At 46.2% G+C, this 22,814-nt stretch overlaps 1 protein-coding gene across 1 annotated transcript; it reads right to left on the minus strand.

Annotated features, from left to right (window-relative positions):
- Positions 1 to 258: 258 nt before the first annotated feature.
- On the minus strand, positions 259 to 16,235 carry LOC126543481 (carbonic anhydrase 1-like). Its single transcript, XM_050190598.3, has 7 exons — positions 15,653 to 16,235; positions 14,224 to 14,310; positions 7,781 to 7,942; positions 6,416 to 6,567; positions 4,799 to 4,888; positions 2,720 to 2,941; positions 259 to 477 (listed from the first exon to the last, which is right to left on the minus strand). Exons 1-7 carry the CDS (start codon positions 15,861 to 15,863, stop codon positions 259 to 261), a joined length of 1,143 nt encoding a protein of 380 aa, XP_050046555.3. The 5' UTR covers positions 15,864 to 16,235.
- Positions 16,236 to 22,814: the final 6,579 nt, after the last annotated feature.

A 22,814-nucleotide genomic window follows, 5' to 3' on the forward strand; every position in this document is an offset into this window, starting at 1 on the left:
CTTCACACTTGCTCTAAGGTTGTGCACAAATGCAATATTTCGCTTACGAAGAAGAAGGGGGCGGAGATGGGGCCGTAAAATAATTGCTTTTATTTCTTCACAAAGCGATTTGCGTGTTGATTAAACCAGAAAAAATCAGGGGATAAGCGCAAACTGCATCAGATGTATTTGTTTCGCAATAATTTTTCTCGGTAATATAAACGACTGCTCCTCATTGTCTCATAGGCTCCGCACGTGTTGCGAAATAGTTTTGCGCAATTAAATAGTGCGGCCACTTCCGATAGAATGGGCAGTGGTCGCTGCCGCTACTCCGATCAGCACTTTCAAAGCAGCCCTTGAGGTGGTAGCCGCCCCGGTGAACTTGAATGACCTGTAGACGATGCGGTTGCCCAGCTTTTGCGGCTTGCGCAGGTTGCCGGCGACCCGGTTCTTGCAGGTGCCAAAGTAGTAGTACAGGTTGTTCCTCAGCTTCTTCAGCTGCATACACGCCATCAAAAGCGCTGCTTTGTGAAGAAGCCCTGTATTAACACGACAAAGTACTGGTGGCCATGTAGGTCAAGTTTCGGATTCGAAGAGCCGCAGTGTTGGCTACGAGAGAGTGCATGAACCAGCAGTGTAGGATAAGAACTCATGAAAAACGTTGCTGTGAAAGGATGAGAACTAATTTTGACGGTGTGCTGTTTATTTCTTCCTTTAAAAGAAAATTGTTTTTTCTTCTCTATTTTTTACAAAAACGACGATTTTGGCGCCTGTCAAAGTACGACCGCAGAGTCATGAATCGGACAAGTGCTGATGAACGTCAAAGTGTGTTGTTCCGCGTAACGTTGCGGTAAACAGTTCACTGCTGCCAAAGTTACCAGGCGTAATCAGGCTCCACCATACGTGTTATGCCGCACCGGCGTATGGTACGGGCTAGCCCTCACACACCTCGGGTGAATGTCAGCACTGCGTAAAACGCGATAGCCTGCGCTTTCTATATCAGATAAGTCGTACGTGCGAGCACGATACGTATTCTATATTCCATACGAGGTACGACTGGGAAGTAATCTCAAATTTACGATACCAAGATGCTGGTAAACGTTTCACTATTTCGCGAAAACAGCGTTGCGCACTTAGGAGGCCACTATCTTTTATCATAGTGATACCTATGAATAGGCAAAGAGACAGAGAAAGCGAAAATAATTTTGATGCGCCTGTGAAAAATCAGCAGTATAGTGGCGCCGGACCGGAGATTTCATTTTGAGTTATCTAAATCTCAGAAATAAGCATGCCTCCTCCAGACCCAAACTTTCGAGACAGCTAGCTTTGGCTGGAAAGCATTGATACCGCCAGGAAACATTGCCAGTGCCGGTACTACTCACTTCGTATTCTATTCGTATGCAACATTCATAAATGCTAGACTTATATATTCAGTGCCGGTTTTCAAATAACCGTTAATCTCAGAAGGTAGCAATGTTTCACGAGGCTTTTCTTTTGACCCATCCTGAAATTGCATGTCACAAAATGTTTCCACAACTCAAAACAAGGGGATTTTCTTGTTTATGTTGAGACGAGGAAACAAGATTAGGTAAAGCAATCAGAGGGGCTAGTTTGTGCGAGTTCATGATTATGTTTCACTGATTTCTACACTGGAACAAAAAAATTACAAAGGAGGCAATGAGGGCGCAGATGGTCGAAGCGCAATATTGCGCAGAACGAATTTGCGCTTCTGTTGCGTACTTCATCCCTTCGTTGCAATTTTTTTTGCTAGTGTAAAACTCATTGCGACGTAATCAGGAAGAAAACAACAACTTAGACGGGGAAAAGAAAGAGTTGTGAAGTGTGCTTTCATGGCTCATGCTGTTTACAGGGCTCTTTGTCGCCTGAAAACTTTTTTGAAGCTTTTCGAAATTGGAACAGGATAGCGTCGCCAATAAGCCTACAAAAATAGGTCACCACGTAGGTACGTCAGAGCTGGCGAGCCATTAGGAAACCAAGGGACAAAAATCACAAAACCTTTCTTACGTGTGAGCTCTTTCCTATTGGCTTGTTGGAATCGCTAATATTCTCGCTGTCGCTATTGGCTAGTGCTTGTACTTACGAACAAATTTCATCTAATAACTACTTCGTGGATACAGCGAATGATTTTCACTACTCGTAATTCAGCGCAAAATAAAATGACATAATGTGACATCTTTCTGAAGCAAATAAGTCTTGGCAGTAAGTGAGCATAAAAGGGGCGAGTTTATTACCCGGGGAGCAGTAACAACGCGTCCATATTGGCCGTTGAAATCAGTCAAGAAGCGCGTGAACGCGAGGACGCCGTTTGCACAAGACGCTCTAGTGCATGTCGTCGTGCTCTCCATCTAATATTTAACAGCCTTCGCAATGCTATCGAACGTATTCTTTCCTTTGATCCCAATGGAATATCGAAAAAAGAAACGTAGTGACTTTTTTTGTTGTGTTATCTCCTTTGCGGATGTCACGCCACGTCACCGTGGAAATTAGTAGAGGAGGCGCTAATCCACGACAGGTTTACCTACAGTTGATTACAAACAAAACGGGGATGACTAGACCCACGCAAGGAGTATTTCGCGTTCGATATCGGCCGAGGCCGCGGGTGTTTGCTTTAACAGGCCTCGAGGCAACCGCGAAATAAGAATGCCAGTGAAAATCTGTTTACGCCACGTGCCAGTGGCTGCCGATAATATCGAGAAGCAGCAACGGACGTGTCACTTGCCTGCGTCTCTCCGATGGAGACGGCGCTGTTGAAGACCACCACGAGAGCCTTGCCGGTGCACGGCGGGAAAGTGAGCGAGCCCAAGTATAGGTAGTAGTTGGCCGTCGAGTTCGGCAGCAGGACGGCCATGGGAATGAACGTCTCAGTCGTGTTGCCTCTCGCCGTCATGTGCTCCGTGGCGTTGACGAGTATGTCCAGGGGCGGGTTGGACACGTCCCGTTTCTGGAAGTCAGTAGCGTTCGAGACGGCAGGTGCAGTTTCCACGGTGCATCGATATTGCACCAGCGCCCGCAAATATATTGCTCAAAACAAAATGAAAATAAAAATGAACAATGAGCACCGGCAGAGAAAGCAAAACAAGGCCTCGTGCACACAGCAGTTTGAATAGAAGCTTTTCGACGGGGAAACAGACATCTTCGAATGCAGAAAACAAAGCGCAGTAAGGGCAGAGGACAAGTCGAGACAGGACAAGTGCTTACTGCGCCATGTTTTCTATATTACGATAAATTAGCAACATGCCCAAACCTATTACCTTGTGACTTAACTTGAAAACGTGGGCCTCCGTGGTTTCGATTTTTCGGCTCTTCGTATGGGCGAGGGAATGGAGGGCCGCACTGTGCCATTAGTGAAGATTGTTTGTCTGTGAACCATAACTAAATGCCTCTAGTTGATCGGGATTTTTCGTGACGTGCTCACCCAGAAAAAAACGGCAGTGAGAAAAGAAGTTTGTGTTTGAGTTTCCGCATAATAGAATTATGTTTTCTCGTACATTCGAATTACAATCCGATGTTATCACGTCTGCAGGATGTGGGTAAGTTGTACTTAACAAATTTTCTGGCATATCTTATTGTGAGAAATTCATTTACTTCAGTAAGGCACTTGCACCAGGCGGAGGGTCTACAAGAATGAAAACATATGAGGAAAGACCCAAATCAGCAGCTGTAAAACGGCTTTCTCCTTCAGTTTCCACGTAACAGAATTACGTTTTCTCGTATAGTCGTATTACAATCCGAAGCTATCATGTCTACAGTTTGTGTGCAAGTCGTATTCTACGCATTTTCTGAGGCAATTTACATTCATATTTAGTTTAGTTCAATAAAGCAGTTGCGCATGACAGACGGCCTGGCAGAATGAGGATGTATGCTGCACTTCCGCACACGTACATGAGCGCGGTGCGTACGTCGCTTGTGGTTGGGGTGCTTGTGTAATGTCGTCTAACTTCAGTTGGGGTGACGAAAAGCCAACAAACAATGACACCAAGGAAAACATAGGGGAAATTACTTGCCCTTGCTAAGTGAAATAAAGAAATAAAAAAAAAATGGAAATGAAAGTGGATGAAAAAACAACTTGCCGCAGTAGGGGAACGGTCCCACGTCCTCGCATTGCGCGTGCGATTCTCTACCAACTGAGCTACCGCGGCGCTGTTTTCCCATCCACTTTCTTGGGTTTTTATGTTTTGCTACTAGAACCCTGGGAGTGTTAGCCAGCGCCACCACTCAAAAACCTTGGCGACGGATGTAGAACATTCTTTCTGGGTAATGCGAAGACCTTGTATTGTTCTCACCTGCGGAGAGTTGTTTTGTAATCCACTTTCGTTTTCATTAATTTATCATTTCTTTTATTCAATTAGTAAGCACAAGCAATGTCCCCCATGTTTTTCTTGGTGTCAGTGTTTGCTGGCTTCTTATGGCATGATTAATAAAAATCGGGCCCCCCGGTTAACCCCCTTTCATCTCGTTCAGTTGGGGTGGTGGCCCTTGTCTAACGTTCGCACCAGCTTCTCTGTACATCCACTTTCACAAGTGGAATGGAGGCGGATTCGTCTGGTTATCTCTCTACGCATACGCGATTACGTATCGAGTGCCTATAGAGAAGTTCGCTCTCGCAAAAGAGCAGAGGGTAAAGCAAACACGAGCCGGCAGTGTCGCTGCTTCGAGTGTCCGCGGCGCGTTTGCTGCCTCCGCGACGCCGCCTATAGCGCTTGCGTACTTTTCGTAGTATATATATACAGAGAGAGAGTGGAGAGTGACGTCAATGCGAGTGTCACGCTGCGTGGCTCCGTTAAATATAGGCTCTTACCTCAAAGAGAATGACGAATATGGCCAACCCTTTGTCACGCCGAAGGCAGTCGGTAGGCGTTGGCTTCTCGCAGGACATCAGAAGCTGGAGCTGGGGGAAAGAGCACGGCAGGGAGACGCTCAAATTCTTGCATTATATAAAGTTCAAATTGTTTCTGAAACCACCGGGCGCGTGTGTCTGAACCTGTCCATGCGATGCATAGGGGTAGTGCTTAACAAAAAAAAAAAAAGAATCTAAACACGGCTATTCCGAAATTGCCATGGCTAATGGTGCTACACGAGCGTCACAAAGAAAAAAAAGCCCAACGTATTATCACAGGTTGTCAGACAGGCTTCGCAACTTTTGAAAACAGTGAACTCAGATTTTCTACACTTTGTGACATCTCAATTCAATTAGAAAAAAAAAATTTTTTTTTCTCCAAGGGAGAAAGGCGGAGTCAGGAAAAACCTGCTTGAAAAACTTGAAAAACAGCTTGACGAAGCGCACTTCGCATAGCTAGTTTGACGGAAATGAATAAATGCATGGAATGAGTAATAAAAAAAAAAACGGATTATCAAGCATGTGGACAGCAATGTGCGACACCGGCACATGCGCCATAAAACAACAGACGTATTGTACTTCTTTCGTGAAACCGCATGGCGCTCTTTGCAGAAATTATTAGAGAGAGAACATAACGAAGGAAAAAAACCGAACTGAAGAAAGAAGCACGTAAAGCTTTTGTTTAAATCTGCGCTTACAAAGGTGAAACATTTCATTTTTTTATTATTTTATTATCTGCCGTCCCTCGTGCACACTCCGAGCCATCGTGGTGGCACGGTATCGTCCAAGCCATTGCCGAAGGAAGAAAACAAAAGAAATAAATCTGCAAAATTTACTTAATCTTCAACAAACATGGCTCCCGAGGGCCGTGCATTCATACCCGCTTGTCGTTTGCTTTGCTCCCCTGTGGTAAACCCCAACGGTTGACCATAACACGTCTAGCAAATGGCTTAGCACGTAAGCAGTACTCTACTTGGCAACATGCGAACAAGATGATTTCCAAATGCGCGTGTGGAACAGACGCTGTTCCCCGAAAGGCCGAGGATAGTTCATAAGGAGATCTCATGCCTGCTACGCGGGTACCTACGCGACATGGAACCCATAGACATGTGGTCGCAGATTCCTGAACTGCGAAAGAGACGAACGGGTGAACCTATTGCAATGCCCGGACTTCCGGGCTAGCACTGCCTGTAACAAACATCTCAACCAATCAACCAAACAGCAGTGCTCATCAACTCTGGTGCTTCTCCCCTAACGTACGCGTATACCGATGCGAACACATATCTTTGAGCACCTCACGGCAGACGCAGATTTCGACAGTCAATATGGAGACATTGAAGGCGAAAAGCACCTTTGGCTGACGTTAAATAGCTAAATAGAGTACTTGCGAATTGCGTCTGCAATAGGATGGATAATTGGGCTACTTGGTATTTCGTTATTAGTGACTACAGAGCACGTTGTGGGACGAGACATGTGCCCTCTTCGTGTCTTGTCGTCGCCCCGCTCCAAGCCCCAATGACGAAGTACATCTGATCTCAGCAGTCGAATGGCGAAGGCGCTATGCTCGTGTTGCCGTACCTCGGCCGCGAAGTTTCGTCCGTCGAGCGTGTGCTCCGAGCCGCGCTCACTGGTCTCGTTGCCGAATCGGAAGACGGCCTTGGACAGCGTGTAGCGAGCCGGCAGCGGACCCCCGTACGACTCCAGATGCGGCTTCTCAGGCGTGATGTACACTGCATTATATACCGTGTGTTGTGCACGTACACTCTAATCACGAAGCTGCAGCATCTCCTCTCGCGGTAGGTTCCGTTACTAATCACACATTCTGCGGAGTCTTGCAAACTTACGTATGCAGGACGGTGGTACCGATTCAGCGAAATAACAATAAGAACTTACTGTCAAAGCGAAGGTCACTGTGTACGTTGATTAATTGCAATGTCTTATTCCTTACAATATATCCACTAACGTTTTGTGCACCAGAAGTAGTAGACATTTCGATGCAACACTTCCCGTGAAATGACTATTTCCGCTATACTCCATCTAGTCGTTTATCTATATGCTCTATCTTGTATACTCCATCTTGTCGTGTATACTCCATCCCAGTCGTTTGCGATGCTGCCGAAGGTACGAGGTGTACACACGCACGATATACATCAGCAGTGGAATATAGTTCCGGATGCAACTATGGAGATTAATAGAACGATGAAATATATTTTTTTATTGCTACATGCTAGGTTAGAGCGATACGTGACATGTTGTGACCACTGCGCCTACACGTCGTATACCGCCAACTAAACAGCCGTTGAGCATACGACGCAGTGCGGACGAACACATCTCGAGGGGCATTTAGCCATCCTAGTAACCATGTGCTGCGAACGACTTGTGAGATGGGAGCATAGATGCGAAAAAGTGGGCAACGGTGCCAAAGGCCTGATTAGCAAAAAATACCTAAGAAATACAATCCAGTTCGCCTCAACCGTTTCCTTGGCCAACACAGTATCAATGCATAAGAAGACACCGATAATTTGTAACAAGACACGTCTTCTAATTTTAGAGGACTGCATATAGCCCAAAGAATATCGGTGTATATATTGTCTTATATTTAACTATATCTGTAAGACGATAAATTCAAATGATGTGTCAAGCATATAGCCTCATGCTTAATGTCATTTATTGTAAATTGCGTGTCCAGAGACAATGCTCGATCAAGAAGACCTGTTTTTTTGAGGCATATTTACGCACATGATGATGCATATGACGTCTCTAAAGACGTCTACAGTCGTCCCTAATTTCCTTTTAAGAGAGAGTTATTACAATGCTGCAGCAACTAACGAGCCAGCGCAAAAGGAGGTGGTCGACATTGAATGTCCCTTGCAAAAGGCATGTTCCGCGAAGCTGATGCCAGGTTATTTTCTTTTTTCCCTTTTGCATTGCCCATTCACTCACGGGCGTGTCCTCCATTCTCCACCTTGAAGCGGAAGGGCACATTGTAGCCGAGGAATGCAATGGGCCCGAAGCTCTTGAAGCTGGTCTGCAGGAAGTCGATGTTGATGGGCGACTGGCCAGCACTGCCGCATGCCTTCTCGAAGTGCGGCCACGCGTCTTGATCTGAGGGGCCACGCAGCCAGATCATAAAATCAACCATCACGTAGTGCAGGTCTCTCAGTAGGCTATGTTAGGGCACCATCTACTGGTCACTTCCAGGAATTCCAACAACGCTGCAAAACAACTAAGCCTTGTTACGAGATTAAGTCGTCTCCAGCATGCATAGACCACACATAAAGCTCAATGTCTGGCGTGCCACGTTCAGCTCTGCCCTGAGGGGATACACGCTCAGTGTAGTAAGAGAGTTAAGGTGCAAGGCAATATACATGCACTCGAGAACCGATATGTCTTCGGCCTCATTTCCATGCCATGATAAGTTCTATTCACTGCCACGTTTAAGTTCTGCGTATTCTCGAAATACATCTTGAGTGCTGCTCTTCAGACCAGACTAGTCTGATCAAAGCAAGCATTCGAAGATGCCTTAAATAAAACAGGAAGGTCGCACTCAAGAAAGAGAAAGGCCTGCTGAAATAAACGAAACTATGGGCCCCTGTTCTCGCCTGAACATCGTTAGGGAGTAGCGGTGGGAACGACAAAAGAGAAAACACAGGACGCAGCAGTTGGCCTCCCCTTCCCCCTCCCTATCTTTTTACGATCGAGAGACCCAACTAGCAAAGGTCTTCATCGGTAAGTGCTTTTTGCCATTGACTGACCGCTTACTCTAATGACATGTCTGACACCACTGTTTGAATTTGCTCTCACGAACAGTTCTAGCGCAAAAATATGTTTCTGAATACGGATTCAAGCCTCGTATTCGTAAAAGAGGCTTACGCAAGAAGTTTTCGTAAAAAGAAAATTTCAGCCACTTCTATCATTCGACAGATAAAACTTCGGTTGGGGCTAGTTGGTACATGGTATTGTGAAGGTGAAAAATTCATCGCAAGACCCAGGATAACCCACAAAGTGAATTTTTTACCTTCAAAATATCATACAGAGCTTGTCTCGTCTACTCTTTGTAGGTTCTTCTTGGTATAGCGTTGAATTTTTCACCTTCGGAATACTATTTACGAGTACGGCCGCCCAATGGGAAATAGCACTTACCATTAGCGAAAAGCTTTATGAATTTGACCACAGAAAATTAATGACAGTTACTGTTTATATTCAAGCTGCAGAGCCGGACGTCGTGAATATACAGCGGCGTTGCCAGTACATTCCGTGCGAAGAAAATAAGTCAATAACAAGGTATACATATGTGGATATCGTGTATATACAAGATTAACAGTCACCGGGTCATTTCGTAAAATTGGTTTGCAAAGATATTTGTTCGGAGTGGCGAGGAGCGAAAAAAATAATACAGAAGTGCTAAAGAGTAGTCGCTGGCCCTTTACCCCTGCACTATGTTACACAGATGCAGTTTGTGTATGGGAGAATTAACTTGGTCATTGCCCATGACCCATGATCAAGGAAAAAATTTGAACCACCATTCTTGTCTGCTTTCGAATTTGAGTTATACGGAAATTTCATGTAGTTTCTAACATAAATACTAGAAACCTTCCATTAAAGTTTGATGCTTATGTCTCTTTCTTGTTTATTTATGATACCTCGAGGACCACGTCACCAACAATAAACAAATGCTCCATACTCTGTAGATAGGAAGTCATCATTAAATTTTGAGAGCCACTACTGACGCCCCACATTTTTATTTTACCGGCGTATTTAGCTGTTTCTTGAGCTAATTCATCTGCGTAGTCTACCGAACAGGACTACAAGGGGAGGTTTACTTTTAGAAGCCTACAAGGTGTTTGGCTGCCAAGTGCCATAAACTACTACTGAAACTGTTTAGAATAGCAAATTTAGGGAAAGAACGTAAACAAAAACTTGTTCAGTGAGTGCCTGCTGTTACGATCGGTCAGCTGGGGAAGCGACCTTCCAGCCTCTCCTGCCCTACTGCGACGAATCCCTTCGTGAGGCTCACAATATGTCGCCTCAGACAGACCAGCGGCGACACCAAGGCGAGACAAGTTTGACGGCTACGGGGTTGATGGATGGCGCTTGGTCGCCGACCCCGACGCTGAGACCGAGAAACTCCAGGGAAAGTGCGTTGTCTGCCGCTTCGTTACGGTCGCTGCTGAGCCATACCACGAGCCAAGACGCGCAAATGGAGTCAAGCTTGACAAACCTGTCTACGGGCATCCCCTTTTTTTTGGAGTGGGGGGGTGGGGGGGGAAGCCAGCGAGCCGTGTGTACCCGGGGGTAACTCGCCGATGGCTTTCCGTGAACAAAGGTGCCGGAGTAATTGTGCGCACTCTCACCGTCAAGGCGACTGCGAGTGCTCTGAGAGGAAGATGGTGTGACCGCGGATTTGCCCTGGCCTAGGGCTCTAGGGAGGACGGAGGGGTTAAAAGCGGACACCTTTGTTGTAGCTAGGGTGTGCTATAGTTTGCTGGTGTGCTCTCCCAGAAAGATGTGGGCTTCTGACCTATAGCTCATGTTACGAGAACGCTGCACTGCGCTGCGTGCTGCGGCTAGTATGGGCACCCCTTGTTCTACGTGAATAAGTTTGCGTTTCCAATAGAAACAAACCCCCCTGTTCCGTTCCTCGTCCTCTCTACCTCTTAATCTCCACGATAGAAGCCACCCTTGTCAAGAAAGCTTGCACGATGACGTGGGCCCGCTTAGCCTCCGTGTGACGCTCCGGCAGCGTAGGCCAGCTACACGTCCCGAGAAGCGCCGGTGGCATAGACTAGAGAGCGGCCCTCTGTGCAACGGCAGACACCGAGGCCACGAAACCCCGAATCCTACGGTGTCAAGAACAAGGCAGCACTCCCACCCCGCAGTCGCAGTTAGCTTTTAGTCCAGGGTTTTACGGGTCCTAATTTCTCGGGACATACGACATGGCATGCACACATATATTACATAATTAACAAATTATCGTGAGCTATTAATTTCGTGGTGTGAAACCTTCATAAATTTTCAACGTCTGTGATTTTTTATAGTTTACAGTTCTCTCCTCTCTTGGACGCCTAATTATGGTTCATTAGTCAGGTCAACCACAACTACAGAGAACCTAAACCAGTTTTTGTTACTGCAGAAGCAAGTTCTTCAGTAAATATCTTCTGCTGCATAATTTTCTCGCACACGGGCGTTGTTTAAATAAAAAAAATCGCATTGTTAACATGTTGCCAATCTACGAAACTAAACTAAGTCGCTTTTATAAATTAAATACCAGCAGGAATCATAAAAGAATAATGCAATTAGCGCAGCTTAGAGAGAATATAACAATAGGCGATACTCGCCATCTGGAACAGCGGCATATCAGGGGCGCTATAACGTAAAACTATTCCAAACTTTTCTATTCCAATTCTGCAATCAGCCCTCCACGATTGGTCAAAAACATTTTTTTGGACCCCCCCCCCCCCCCCCCCCTTAACCTGTCTCTCACACGACGTCACGAAAACCGTGATAGTTCCCCATCTGATATGACGTGTACACACTGATTTTGCATAATTTGACAGAACAAAACAAAAATAGTTATTTCTGATTCGACGCCTTTTCGCCATAGCCCTCGGCTATTGGTCAAATGTTTTCGGGCTGCACCCACTGCACCTACCTCTCACGTGACTTCACAAAACCGCAAAAGCTTACCGCGTCGAAGTGACGTGTACGCGTTAAAGATACATTAATATGCCGAACAAAAGTGAATTTTCTTCTGAATGGCCACAGGCTGCCCCGTTCCGAAAGGAATAAAAGATGGCTGCCACCGATCGCTCCGGCACTGGCTACTCGCCCCTGCCGGAGAGAATGGGTTTATTTGCGTCTAATAAAACTTTTTGCGTGGCCGTGTAACGTTTTCGAGCACTTTCGGCACGTTTAGGACCTCGTTCTGCCAACACTTATTTGCCCAGAATCCGTTTCAGCGTCATTCTTAAGCTTCCGTTGCATGCCGCCGCAATTTTCGACCGAGCGACTGCAAGCTAGTAAGAAAAAGTGGACCAACCGCAGACGCCGGCACCACCCTCTTGACCCGGTTATCGATATTCAGTGCAGTGGCTTGACCCCATCGAATTCCTCTCCACTTGAGCGTGCTCCTCGCCTCTTGTCAGCCAATTAGATAAGACAAGCCGCTTAGTGTAGGCAATGTTATTCGTTTTTCAAGCAAACAAAAGGAATCTCCTCTGAACGAGGAGAGCGTTTGATTGGTCTATTCAGACAAGCCAGTGCCTCCTTTACTAGATGCCTGCCGCGTGAGCTGAGAAGCTGGTTCTTGCCCCTCTCCTCTTTACTCTTCCCCACCCGGGTTAACCCGGGTCGGCTGCGATCGCTAGCTGCGGTGGCCGCTGCAAGCCTAAATCACGTAGCCCAGCCTCCGAGATTTTAGCGGCGTCTGTTGCGATCCCGGAGGCACAGGACCCGCGGTCTCTCGTCAAGCCATTGGTCGAGCGCGCGCCAGCCTAGTAATCGTCACTTCCTCCGCAACAAGAAGTGGGTCGGCTGCGAGCGCCGTCTCTCCGCGACTACCCTGAACTACGGGAACATCCGCTCCAATGGGAAGACTAGCGACGCGGCAGGCATCTAGTAAAGGAGGCATTGGACAAGCCTCCGGGTGACCGCCCGATCCTTACATTGGCGGTTACGCAAATTTGCCGTCAGGAGATTGGAATAAAAACATATTGGAATAGTTTTACGTTATAGGACCCCAGTTGTCGCCCTAGTAATTATGGGAAACGAATCCTCAGGCTTACATTGCGCGCAAAGCTAAAGGGCCATGTGTCACGATTACTTCGATCTTTTCTTTTAGTTCCTGGAAGAACTTACGTGACATATTCATATAAAAATATGTTAAACATTCCGAGAGACCATGCTCTCTCTACCCATTTCTTGTATGCAAAATATTGTGCTTTGCCTACATAATTTACCATTATAGGCTATGTATTATTCTTATTTATGTCTACTTCCATGAATACTACTACGAAGCACTGCTTGCTTGTGTGTATGTGTGGCTTTTTTTGTATTCGTGTAACTGCTGTCCCAAGCTGCCAGTTATAGGGGTGGCCACCTAGTTAAGCTGCATAATTTAGCAGCATTTTCGCAGTGCTAAATTTTCTCAAAAGAAAGAAAATCAACTTCCTTTGATTAAATTTGATGCAAATTACTTTCTTTGTGTGTGTCTGACTTGCACAGTATGCCGGTTTGATGGCATAAATTTAGTTAAATAATTTGTTTCCAGGTATAAGACGATAGCAAAGTGTTCTTGCTTAACCCAATACACATGTTATCTCTAGATAAAAGATGGTAGCGCTTGTTTTTTTTTTTTTTTTTTGTCTTCGCTGCACTGAAGCACTGCCATTGAGAGACTGCCAATAATCGCGCCGTTAAAAAGGTGGCACTGCAAAAATTGACGATTTCCCCACGATTTCTCGCGTGCGATTGTGATCTGCCAGAACTATCTAAAGTTTCTATCCAAACGAGACAAAACTTCAAAACGGGAATTTGAAATCATGAGCAGTAGTAAATTGCCGCACGACTGGCCGCTCGTGTATCGCGCGTGTATTCGCGAGATACTTTCACGCTCGGAAAAACAAATTTACGTAGCACGTATTAAGCAACAGAAAGCTGTATCGGGATTTTTTTCATGTCGCTCTACAATTTTCTCATTGGCACTTTTCATCTAATTACGATATTTGAGAAATAAATTAAGACAAATTCTGGTTGTCCAATTAGACGGAATGAAGAAACACTTTGAATATCTCCAAGCGACGGCAAACAGCATTACTTTGTTCATTCCAGCTACGATGGCATTCACATATTTTCAAACTCTGGCTAAAATTAGCTGCAACACCCTGCATATACCACTACATAACATAAAAAGACACTCCATTTCTAAACCCTGGCCGACTTCATAGATTACGAGGCACTGCGCTGAAAACACCACGACGGTCTCCTCCACACACACGCACACGCACACACACACACACACACACACACGCACACACACACACACACACACACACACACACACACACGCACACGCGCACACGCACGCACACACACACACACATACATATATATATATATATATATATATATATATATATATATATATATATATATATATATATATATATATATATATATATATATATATATATATATATATTCTCTCCGAATCTATATTTTTCTCTCTCCCGCGTTTCTTTTTCCAAGTCGGAAGCTTTCAAGGACCGCTCTCATTTGTAATTATAATTCATTACTACATGACAGTTTTGTGTTGAGCCAGTAACCATCACCGGCTGAATAAGCTAAAGACCTATCCGTAGAAGGTTACAACAACAATGTGAACTTACTTTCTGAAAAATTGGGGTCCATATTGGTCACGTTTCCGCAGTACGGCGACTTGTAGGCCCATCTGCCGCCATCGCAGTACTCGCGCCCTGAAAGTGACGTCAAAAACATCGTCACACAGTCGAACACCCAGTCAGAACACAGCTCTGAAACGCCAATTCACCGGGTTCCGCAAACAAAGCCTAGAATATTTTCCATGCGCTTGCGCGGTGATTTAGTTGCTTTTGCATGGTTACTGTTGTTCTTTTTTCCATCTAAATACGTTGATAGAATGCAGAAAACGACGTACCAATCTTTGAAATTAACAGCCGCAGTGCATAGTTCTGAAATCATAGAGAGTAGCGATAACGAGTTCTTGCGCGGCCTAGCACTTCTATGCTCTGTGGCCTCCTGCGGAGAAGGCATACCGGCACGGGCTCTAGAGTTTCTGTCGTAATTACAAAACGTTTATTGCTTTTTCAACTCCTGGAATTAGTTCACTTTATTTTGCGGCCTATTGCACCGCAATAAGTATAGTCTAGCTCAACTCCAAGTATTGATCAGATTCTGATGAAGTCATGGGAAATAGTGGTCAAGCGTGACGAAGGACTAATCAGCTCTGTGACATCAGGTTTTGCTATTTTATTGCGATAGCAATTATGTCCACATTCCAGGCGCATTCCTGCCGTCGGCGTCAAAGCAGCTATCGCCACGAGGTTCCGTATTAAGTCCAAGGGCGATAAAATCAACGCAGCGTGCCGTATGCTGTATGTGCAAGTGAAGGCGCGTCATAGTGAGCCGGCAATCACGGCTGAATCTCGCGCACGATACGGCGGAAAGTGGGGAGGAAGCGCGCCGGCTTCCGTTCTGCGTAAGGCCTTGGGGAGAGGGAAAGGAGAGGGGGGCACTTTCTACGCCGTGTTCTCGCGGCATACTTAGCGTTGATGCTGAGCGGCTACACGAAGGTCATTTCGCTCGCTGCTGCTGCCACGTTTCCTCACTGCAGCGTTTTGACAGCGAGTTTCCGCGGATATCGAGTGAGATGTGTTCATGTTTCTTTGTTTGCGCGTGACACCATGCTTGTTAATTTAGTTAATATGCATATGTATACAAGTTTATATGGCCGATAAATATACTATCCTCACATCCGATAGCTGACCACTAATTTGCTATCCCCATCGATGCTCCGACTTTCGGGCGAAACTGCTACCTTCTTTTTTTTATTGCAGTGCGTAAACAACAGCGGAATAATTTTAAAACAAAGAAATGCCCGGCACGTGTACTGAGATTACGCGTGAACGTATCTGTACGTGACTGGTACCTAGCGCATAAGGGATCTTTTCAACCTTCATATTTTAAAAAAGGAGTTTAGTTAATGCGCGCCGTGATAACATTGAAGGTAGTAGACCAGCCCGCACCAACTGAGTTGCGCCGATCGTCGCGTGTACTCACATCCTGCCACCGGGATGATGTCCGCCAGGGAGCGGTGCACGGCGAGCCTGCGGTATAGACCAACGCCCTCTGCTGTCCCTGGCATACATGCGCAGACAAACCACGTGGTCACCAGCGCTGGACACGCTGGCAAGCCTCGCCTTTGATGACAGAGGGCTCCTGGAATGGAACGCGTAACGTTCCGCGACGCTGCTCTATTGAAAACCCACATGTCCGATGTTCGATAATCCCATAAGAAGAATATGGGAGTCCCATATAAAAACCCGAATTTCTTTTAATACGGCGCATGTCTCTTACGCCCAGTATGATATATGGCGGCATACTGGTTTTCATATGGGATCTCCATAGGTTAATGGGGGATTGTTGGATAGGTGCATAAGTTTTTTTATTTTTTTCGATAGTACAAGCCACAGAAAATCTGAGCTTGTTCGCTTCTCTGCAAGTACTTGGCCTATGAAATATTACCTAGGACTCTAATATTAAAATTTTGGCTAGGGATTAGCCACTTGTCAGCGAGAAAAACAAATTCGCGTCGTACTTTACGAGGCTGCGGCTTGACATCCGGGCTTGTAACCCCATCATATTTGTGGTTAAAAGGGGGTATTCTCACTTTTTCAATTATAGCAAGATCATTCGTTGCTCCTTGAAGTACTCTAGGCCCTTACCTCGTGTAAATTTTCAACCGAGTAAAAACTTTGGATGAATATTAGTCCAGACTTTCTTCTTGATAATCTGATCAAGAGATTGTTACCTCCCTCACCTTAATTGATTTTGCTCCAGTGCTATTGTTTATGTCAGGAAAAGGCCTCTTTTTTTGCCTAAAAAGAATATTAGAACCCAACCCCACAGTGCCCCAATCCACGGCAAAGAACACTTTAAATAGTTACAGTAGAAACTAGCAAAAAGTGTAAAGGGAACCAAGGGGCTCCATTTCACAACAAACTGTAGCACACAGATACTGAAACGAAGTAACAGTTGCGTTCACCCTGCTTTAACTTCATGCAGTTGTAACAAAAGACTGAGCCCCTCTAAGTAGGAAGGGCCTCACATCTGGAAGACATAATGCGATAATGTAGCGTACAAGGATTTGTTAGTTGCATGATGCTAAAATTCACATTCTACGTGACGCCTACACCTAAAATAATGTGGCCCATCAGCCACCATAGACCTAAGCGGCGCGGGCCAGCACTACCAGGGTTAGATCTAGCGCATCTACATAAGGCACCGAAACGTGGAGGTTGGGACAGCCGTCGCTGTAGCTAAATTGCTGTAGCATCACACGCCTAATGTAGACGATGTGGGCTCCCCCCGGTAAGTTGTAAGGAAAAGGAAATTTTCCTCTTCCTTACAATTTTGATTTCTCAGTTCAAAGAACAGTTCATTTCCGTCATACCTTCCTTTGCTACATTAGGTTGGTAACATCCGAAACCGACTACTCTGGCACAGCTAGTTCAAGTAATCGTAGAACGAAAATTATGACACCATGACGTAGACATAAACAGAGATGACAGAAAGATAAAGTTAAATTATAGGGTTTTACGTGCCAGAACCGCGATCTGATTATGAGGACTCCGGAAATTTAAACCCCCTGCGATTATTTAACCTGTGCCTAAATCTAAGTGCATGGGTATTTTAGCATTTAGCCCGTGCACATCAAAATGCGGCCGCCGTGCCAGAATGATTACGCCGCAGACGCTAACGTGATAAAGTTTTCAGCGCCTCGTGGTGTATCCTTCCTACCCACATGTATTTCGAGCTCCTAATAAAGTACAGCGGCCAACAACAATCGTCGGCAATTTAATTGTCGGAGCCAGAAAACTGCGTCTTACTTGCTTGCTTGTACACAGGGATAGCGGAGGCGAAGAACTGATAAATCTTACGAGAAGGCAGCATCTCGTCGAGAAGGTTGCCTGTGTCGCGACGGTTTGGGCCCGGAGCCAGAGGAGCCGCGGCCTCACCGCACTGTCGGTCTTCTTCTTCTGATTCGGCACGCGACTAGAACGTGAAAAAAGCCCTGACTTCATCTTCTTCCTTGATGTAGTAGGTGCGAGACTTCAAACTGAGACGGGTGACAACGAGATTTATTGACACTTATGACTAAAGGCACGGCGTGAGGCTGAGAACTGTACTGCGAAAGTTCACTGTAGAGTTGAAGAAGTAGACAGTCGATCAAATATGTCATAGGTGTCCCTGCAAACATAATTTTTGCTTGTCCAACAAACCTGAGTCTGTCGCACCTCATTATCGTGTAACATCTATCGCCAAATAGACAACTTATATAGCTTTAAGTGTTAGCCCATAATATATTGTCACAGGTCACAAAGCACAGGGGCGTTATTGCGGCAAGTAGCAGTACTGCGTTGTACTCGAGAATGACGTGCAGGATGCAGGCCAGCACAAAAGAACGACTTTTTATTTTCTTTACCATGCTCGTCTTCTGTGCTCGTCTTGGTCGTCGTGAGGGCACAGTTGGCAGAAATATTGACACGGAATTACCCTCCATCCAGAGCGAGGATCGTCCTGATGCTCACCAAACGGTAATCGTTAGACTAGATTAACAGCAAGTCGGTGACCACATCATTCAGAAGGATGCGGCTTCATGCGCACTAGATGGACTACCTCAGACACCTGTTATGGCATTTGGAGAAGCATGAACCCGTAATTCACGTCGCTAATACGACGCAGAACCTTGTATGGTCCGAAGTATTGGCGTAGAAGCTCCTGAGGGAGGCCTCGGCGTCGTGCCGGATACCAAACCCAGACCCTTTCCCCGGGTGTGTAAGCGACGAATTGGCGGCGGAGATTGTATCGTCGGGCACCACGTTCTTTCTGTGTAGTTATTCTGAAGCACGCGAGCTGTCGTGCTTCCTCGGCGCGCTCAGTGAATTCTGCGGTGTCTGCGTCTGAGTCATTGCAGTCATGAGGCAGCATAGCACTAAGCATCGTAGTGACTTCACCACCATGGATCAAGCCAGACGGCGTCATTTTGGCTGTTTCCTGGCGTGTCGTATTATATGCGAATGTGACGTCCGGCAATGTTTTGTCCAAATTCTTGGGCTCCACATCGACGTACATGCGAAGCGTCTCTGTCATCGTCTTGTTGAGGCATTCTGTGCGCCCATTCGTTTTTGGGTGATAAGCGTGTCGGCCTCCTATGCGCTGTGCCGCTCAGCGTGAGCCCAATGCGCAAAAGTTCAGCTGTGAAGGCGGTTACTTCGTCGGTTATGACGACCACCGGGGCACCGTGTCTCAGGACAATGCTCTCGATAAAGAATCGTGCTGCTTCAGCTTGAGTGACACTCGGAATCGCCTTGCTTTCCGCGTGTCGGGCGAGATAGTCCATCACGACTATGACCCATCTGTTACTGCTGTCAGATATTTGAAAGGGGCCAAGAAGGCATACGTTCCAAATTGAGCAAATGGTGTTTCCGGTACTGCAACGGGTTGTAATAGCCCAGTGGGTTTAGTCGATGGTGCTTGGCGTCGCCAGCACTTAAGGCAAGTTCAACTTAATGTTTCACCTCTGCTTCGAGCCTTAGCCAGTAATATCTTTCTTTGGTTCGTTTTGTTACAATGTTACAATGTTACAATGTTCTGAGCAATCAAGATATATATCCTAGACATAAAACCTGTGCATATAATGCACATGTGCACCTGCGCCTGTCGTCCGACGCTGCTGCTATCTCGCTACATAAAACAATATTTAAATAAAGAAAGACCTCCGGAACTACTGGAAAACGACCCAACGTAGGTGCTCCGGGCAACTCAAACATTTCGGGTCATTTAGATTCCAAAGTTGTGTTGTATTCTTATGGTTCCTGTCAGAAAAAAAAAGTATGTCTGTGTGGAAACAGTTTGCTTAAGCAAAAAAGCGAGGGCTGCTGACCTTAAAGCACTCTCCCCAGGTTTGACCATCACAAACGGAAAACAGATTGGTGCGTAGATGACTAAATGAATATCGTGTCGACAAAGTATTACACCGACATAAGCTGCTGAAATTGCTGATAATTAGAAAATAAAGCCAGTGCGACATTTCTCGGGGAAGAGCCTCTCTCTCTGGCAGCGCTACTGCTTAAAATGGTCGCCACGTGTTTAATATGACGACGGTGATGATGATGTTTATTACGGACAATGTGGGATTGGCCAAAAAGCGGCCGGTAGATTTAGAACAAATAAGAAGCTAGGATAGATGGATGGATGTATGGATGGATGGATGGATGGATGGATGGATGGATGGATGGAATAACTTTAATGAAAGGTCCTGCGAGCTACGCACGGACCAGGTGGAGCACCTCTGGGCTGTCCAGCGAGCCCACGATGCGGCCAGGGAGTTACAACTCCCGGTCCCAACGTGGGAGTAGCCCGCTCTATGGCACCTTGGGCCCCGTAGCTCGCAAGAAACTAGGAAATACAAGGTAATATAAGAATTGTCTCATTGCGTCGTACAGGTGCGCGAAAACACATGCGCGTGCCAGTTGTGTTTCTTTATGCCAAGGGCGCAGGAATGAAATGAACAAATGGATAGCATTTCATTAAGTGCTTCACGAAAATTCGCGTCGCATAGATTACAGCATGTGTGTTGGTTCTGCATAATTTCTTTTAGAGCGCCACTCTTAGGCGCCCGTTCCTGCGATGAGCGTCAGCCTGCATCGCCGTCGTACCTCGTAATCGAGCGAACGAGCACAGCGAAAGATGAAAACGAACGCGGAGCGGAGCGCGAGATGAAAGAAGAGAGCGCGATGAAGAAAGTGGAGGAGGAGCGCAGGGGAAACGGCCTGCGGATGCACTTAAAGCCCCATAAACTTTGTAAAGTAGCGACACTCTCCTCCTCCGCCTTCACTCCTCCTCGTTTCTCCTCTCTTTCACTCTCCCTCCTCGACCGTGGCGCCGCCTTTCACCGCTCGAGCGTAGCATACGAAACGACACGAAATAGCAACGGCGCCAACATGTGCTCCTTACCTTTATGTAGGCACTTCTCAAGCGAAAATGGCGCTGATGCACGGCTGTAAATAAACGAAGGTAGCGCGAAAGCCGACGTGATGGTATTAGGCCAATAGCGACGCGGCGTCGGCCAGAGCGCGCCAGGAGGAGGCGGCATCCTTCAAAGCGTAGCGCTACTTTACGAAGTTTAGGGGCTTTAGATGCGCTGAATTGCCGGCGGCCATGGCATCCGCAGCTGCACGGGCGATGTTATCTGCGCTTCCGAGAGCGACCAGGGTGGCATGAAGTGGGGAGGGTGCCAGCCTGCGTGACGGGGATTACTGCTCCTGAAAGGGGCGATGACGATCGGCCACGAGTAAGGCTCGATGGGACGCTTCCTTGGGTGTTATCGCCACTGACACTGGTGGCACTATTTCCCCGCGACGAAGCGCCGTTCTTCTCGTTGGTGGTACGAAAGCGTGAGAAGAAAAGCGTAGTGCTGTGCAAGACTGGCTGTGCGGCTACGACGGCTACGATATGGCGCCAGAGTAGCTCACGTTGTCTGTGTGGAAACAAAGCGCTGCATGAGCGGATGTCTGTCTGCAGCGGCTGCAGTGAATCGCGCCCACATGTCAGCCACGCGCTGCCTGTCGCGATCTCCCGGTTAGTGAAGCAGTCAGGTCAGACATCGCTCCGTTTGCAATGTGCCGCACGAGAGAGAGTGTCCCTGCTAGCTACGCTACTTACAGCGTTCTCTTCCTAATATAAACCGTGTACCTATACAATCATAATACATAATATTTACAATCATAATACATAATACTCACATGCGCAATGAAAACACGTATAGAGCTGCGCTGAAATTTGGCATTAGGGAGTATCGTAGTTGTCGGTGAATTTTTTTGTACTTGTATATGACAAATCTCACCATCAGAACAAGTTATCATAAGGTATTATTTCGTTTTTGTATAAATTGCTCATAGCGATTTCCAAACCTTACAAACCAAAAATTTAAAAACTTAATTAAGTCTCATAAAGCATACCACATGTACACGAATAGCCAGCCTTATTGCAGTATAATGTCACAAGCTAATCGGGAGTGCACCATCCCGTTGTAGTTATGGCAAAGTACCACACAGTACCACGAAGTACCACACACAACTGCGGGTTTCGAAGCTAACTATTTATTCAGTAGACTTCTGCCCAGAAAAAGAAGTGACTTTCAAGCGAAGCATTAAGAGCGAGCGCACCCGTCGGGGGCCGCAATGTGGTCTACGGGTCAAACTAGCTGGATATATATATATATATATCTATATATATATATATATATACGCTTCACTATACGTTGCAGCGTAATCCATAGTGCCTGAATAAGGTCTATAACGTACACCAATATTCGCTTCACGCACGATTTTCACGATCTAATTAGACAGAGGTTCTTTAGCTATACAATTGGTGACAACATTCAAGGAACATTGGATAGAGAAACACACGTATTGCGCCTAGCCATACTTCAGTAATATTTGGGAGCCGCTCAATAACGGTCACCAGAAAAGCAAGAAAAAATTACACGACGTGTCAATACAACAAATTACTGTTTACTGTTTCTTATGGATGACAGTGCCCCCAAATCAAAGTAAAAGTGAGCATATGATGAACTTGCAGCAGGATCATTAAGTGCTCAGAATAATAAAATTTTCATAAAGCATCCGCCCAAAAAGAAACACCACAGAAATAGTTCCCTTTAGTTCCATTTTACAAATTTGTTGCGTACACTTTGTAGCATGGTCACCAAGATTGCGTGTTTAAGCGAAATATGAGGCGCCCTGAATTCGGCATAAAAAAATAAAGTAACTTGATGTCTAACTTAACTACGATGCGCGAAAAAACCTGCTCAAAGGCTGGCTCACTTCAGCGTTCTCAAAGTTTCCTGAGTATTTCAAGGGACGGGACGCTTCACAGATGCAAAATTAGTACCAGTCGGGGTACAAACTAACGCGAGCGTAGGTACGCAACACAGCCAGTGCACAATTGTGACATCTTGATGAGAGCAACCGCCCTTTCACTCGGCCAAGGCCATGGTGGTAATCCAGGCAGCGTTGCCAACACAGGAACAAAATAAGGAAAGGAAAGGAAAGGTCGACTGAGCGCCGAGTAGGAGCGGTAACTGAATCAACCATACTCGGCATTCAATTCGGCGTCGATCTCGCTTCCTTCTCGCGACACCACCGACGCTGTAGGG

The sequence above is a fragment of the Dermacentor andersoni genome, chromosome 3 (assembly GCF_023375885.2).
Source record: "Dermacentor andersoni chromosome 3, qqDerAnde1_hic_scaffold, whole genome shotgun sequence".
NCBI classification, from domain to species: Eukaryota; Metazoa; Arthropoda; class Arachnida; order Ixodida; family Ixodidae; genus Dermacentor; species Dermacentor andersoni.

Coding starts and splice junctions, on each gene's coding strand:
- LOC126543481 (XM_050190598.3), bottom strand. CDS start 15,863: ATGTGGGTTTTCAATAGAGCAGCGTCGCGGAACGTTACGCGTTCCATT. Junction 2,942..4,798: donor TATTCGTCATTCTCTTTGAG/GTAAGAGCCTAT, acceptor ACTGACTTCCAG/AAACGGGACGTGTCCAACCC. Junction 478..2,719: donor TCTCCATCGGAGAGACGCAG/GCAAGTGACACG, acceptor GCGTGTATGCAG/CTGAAGAAGCTGAGGAACAA.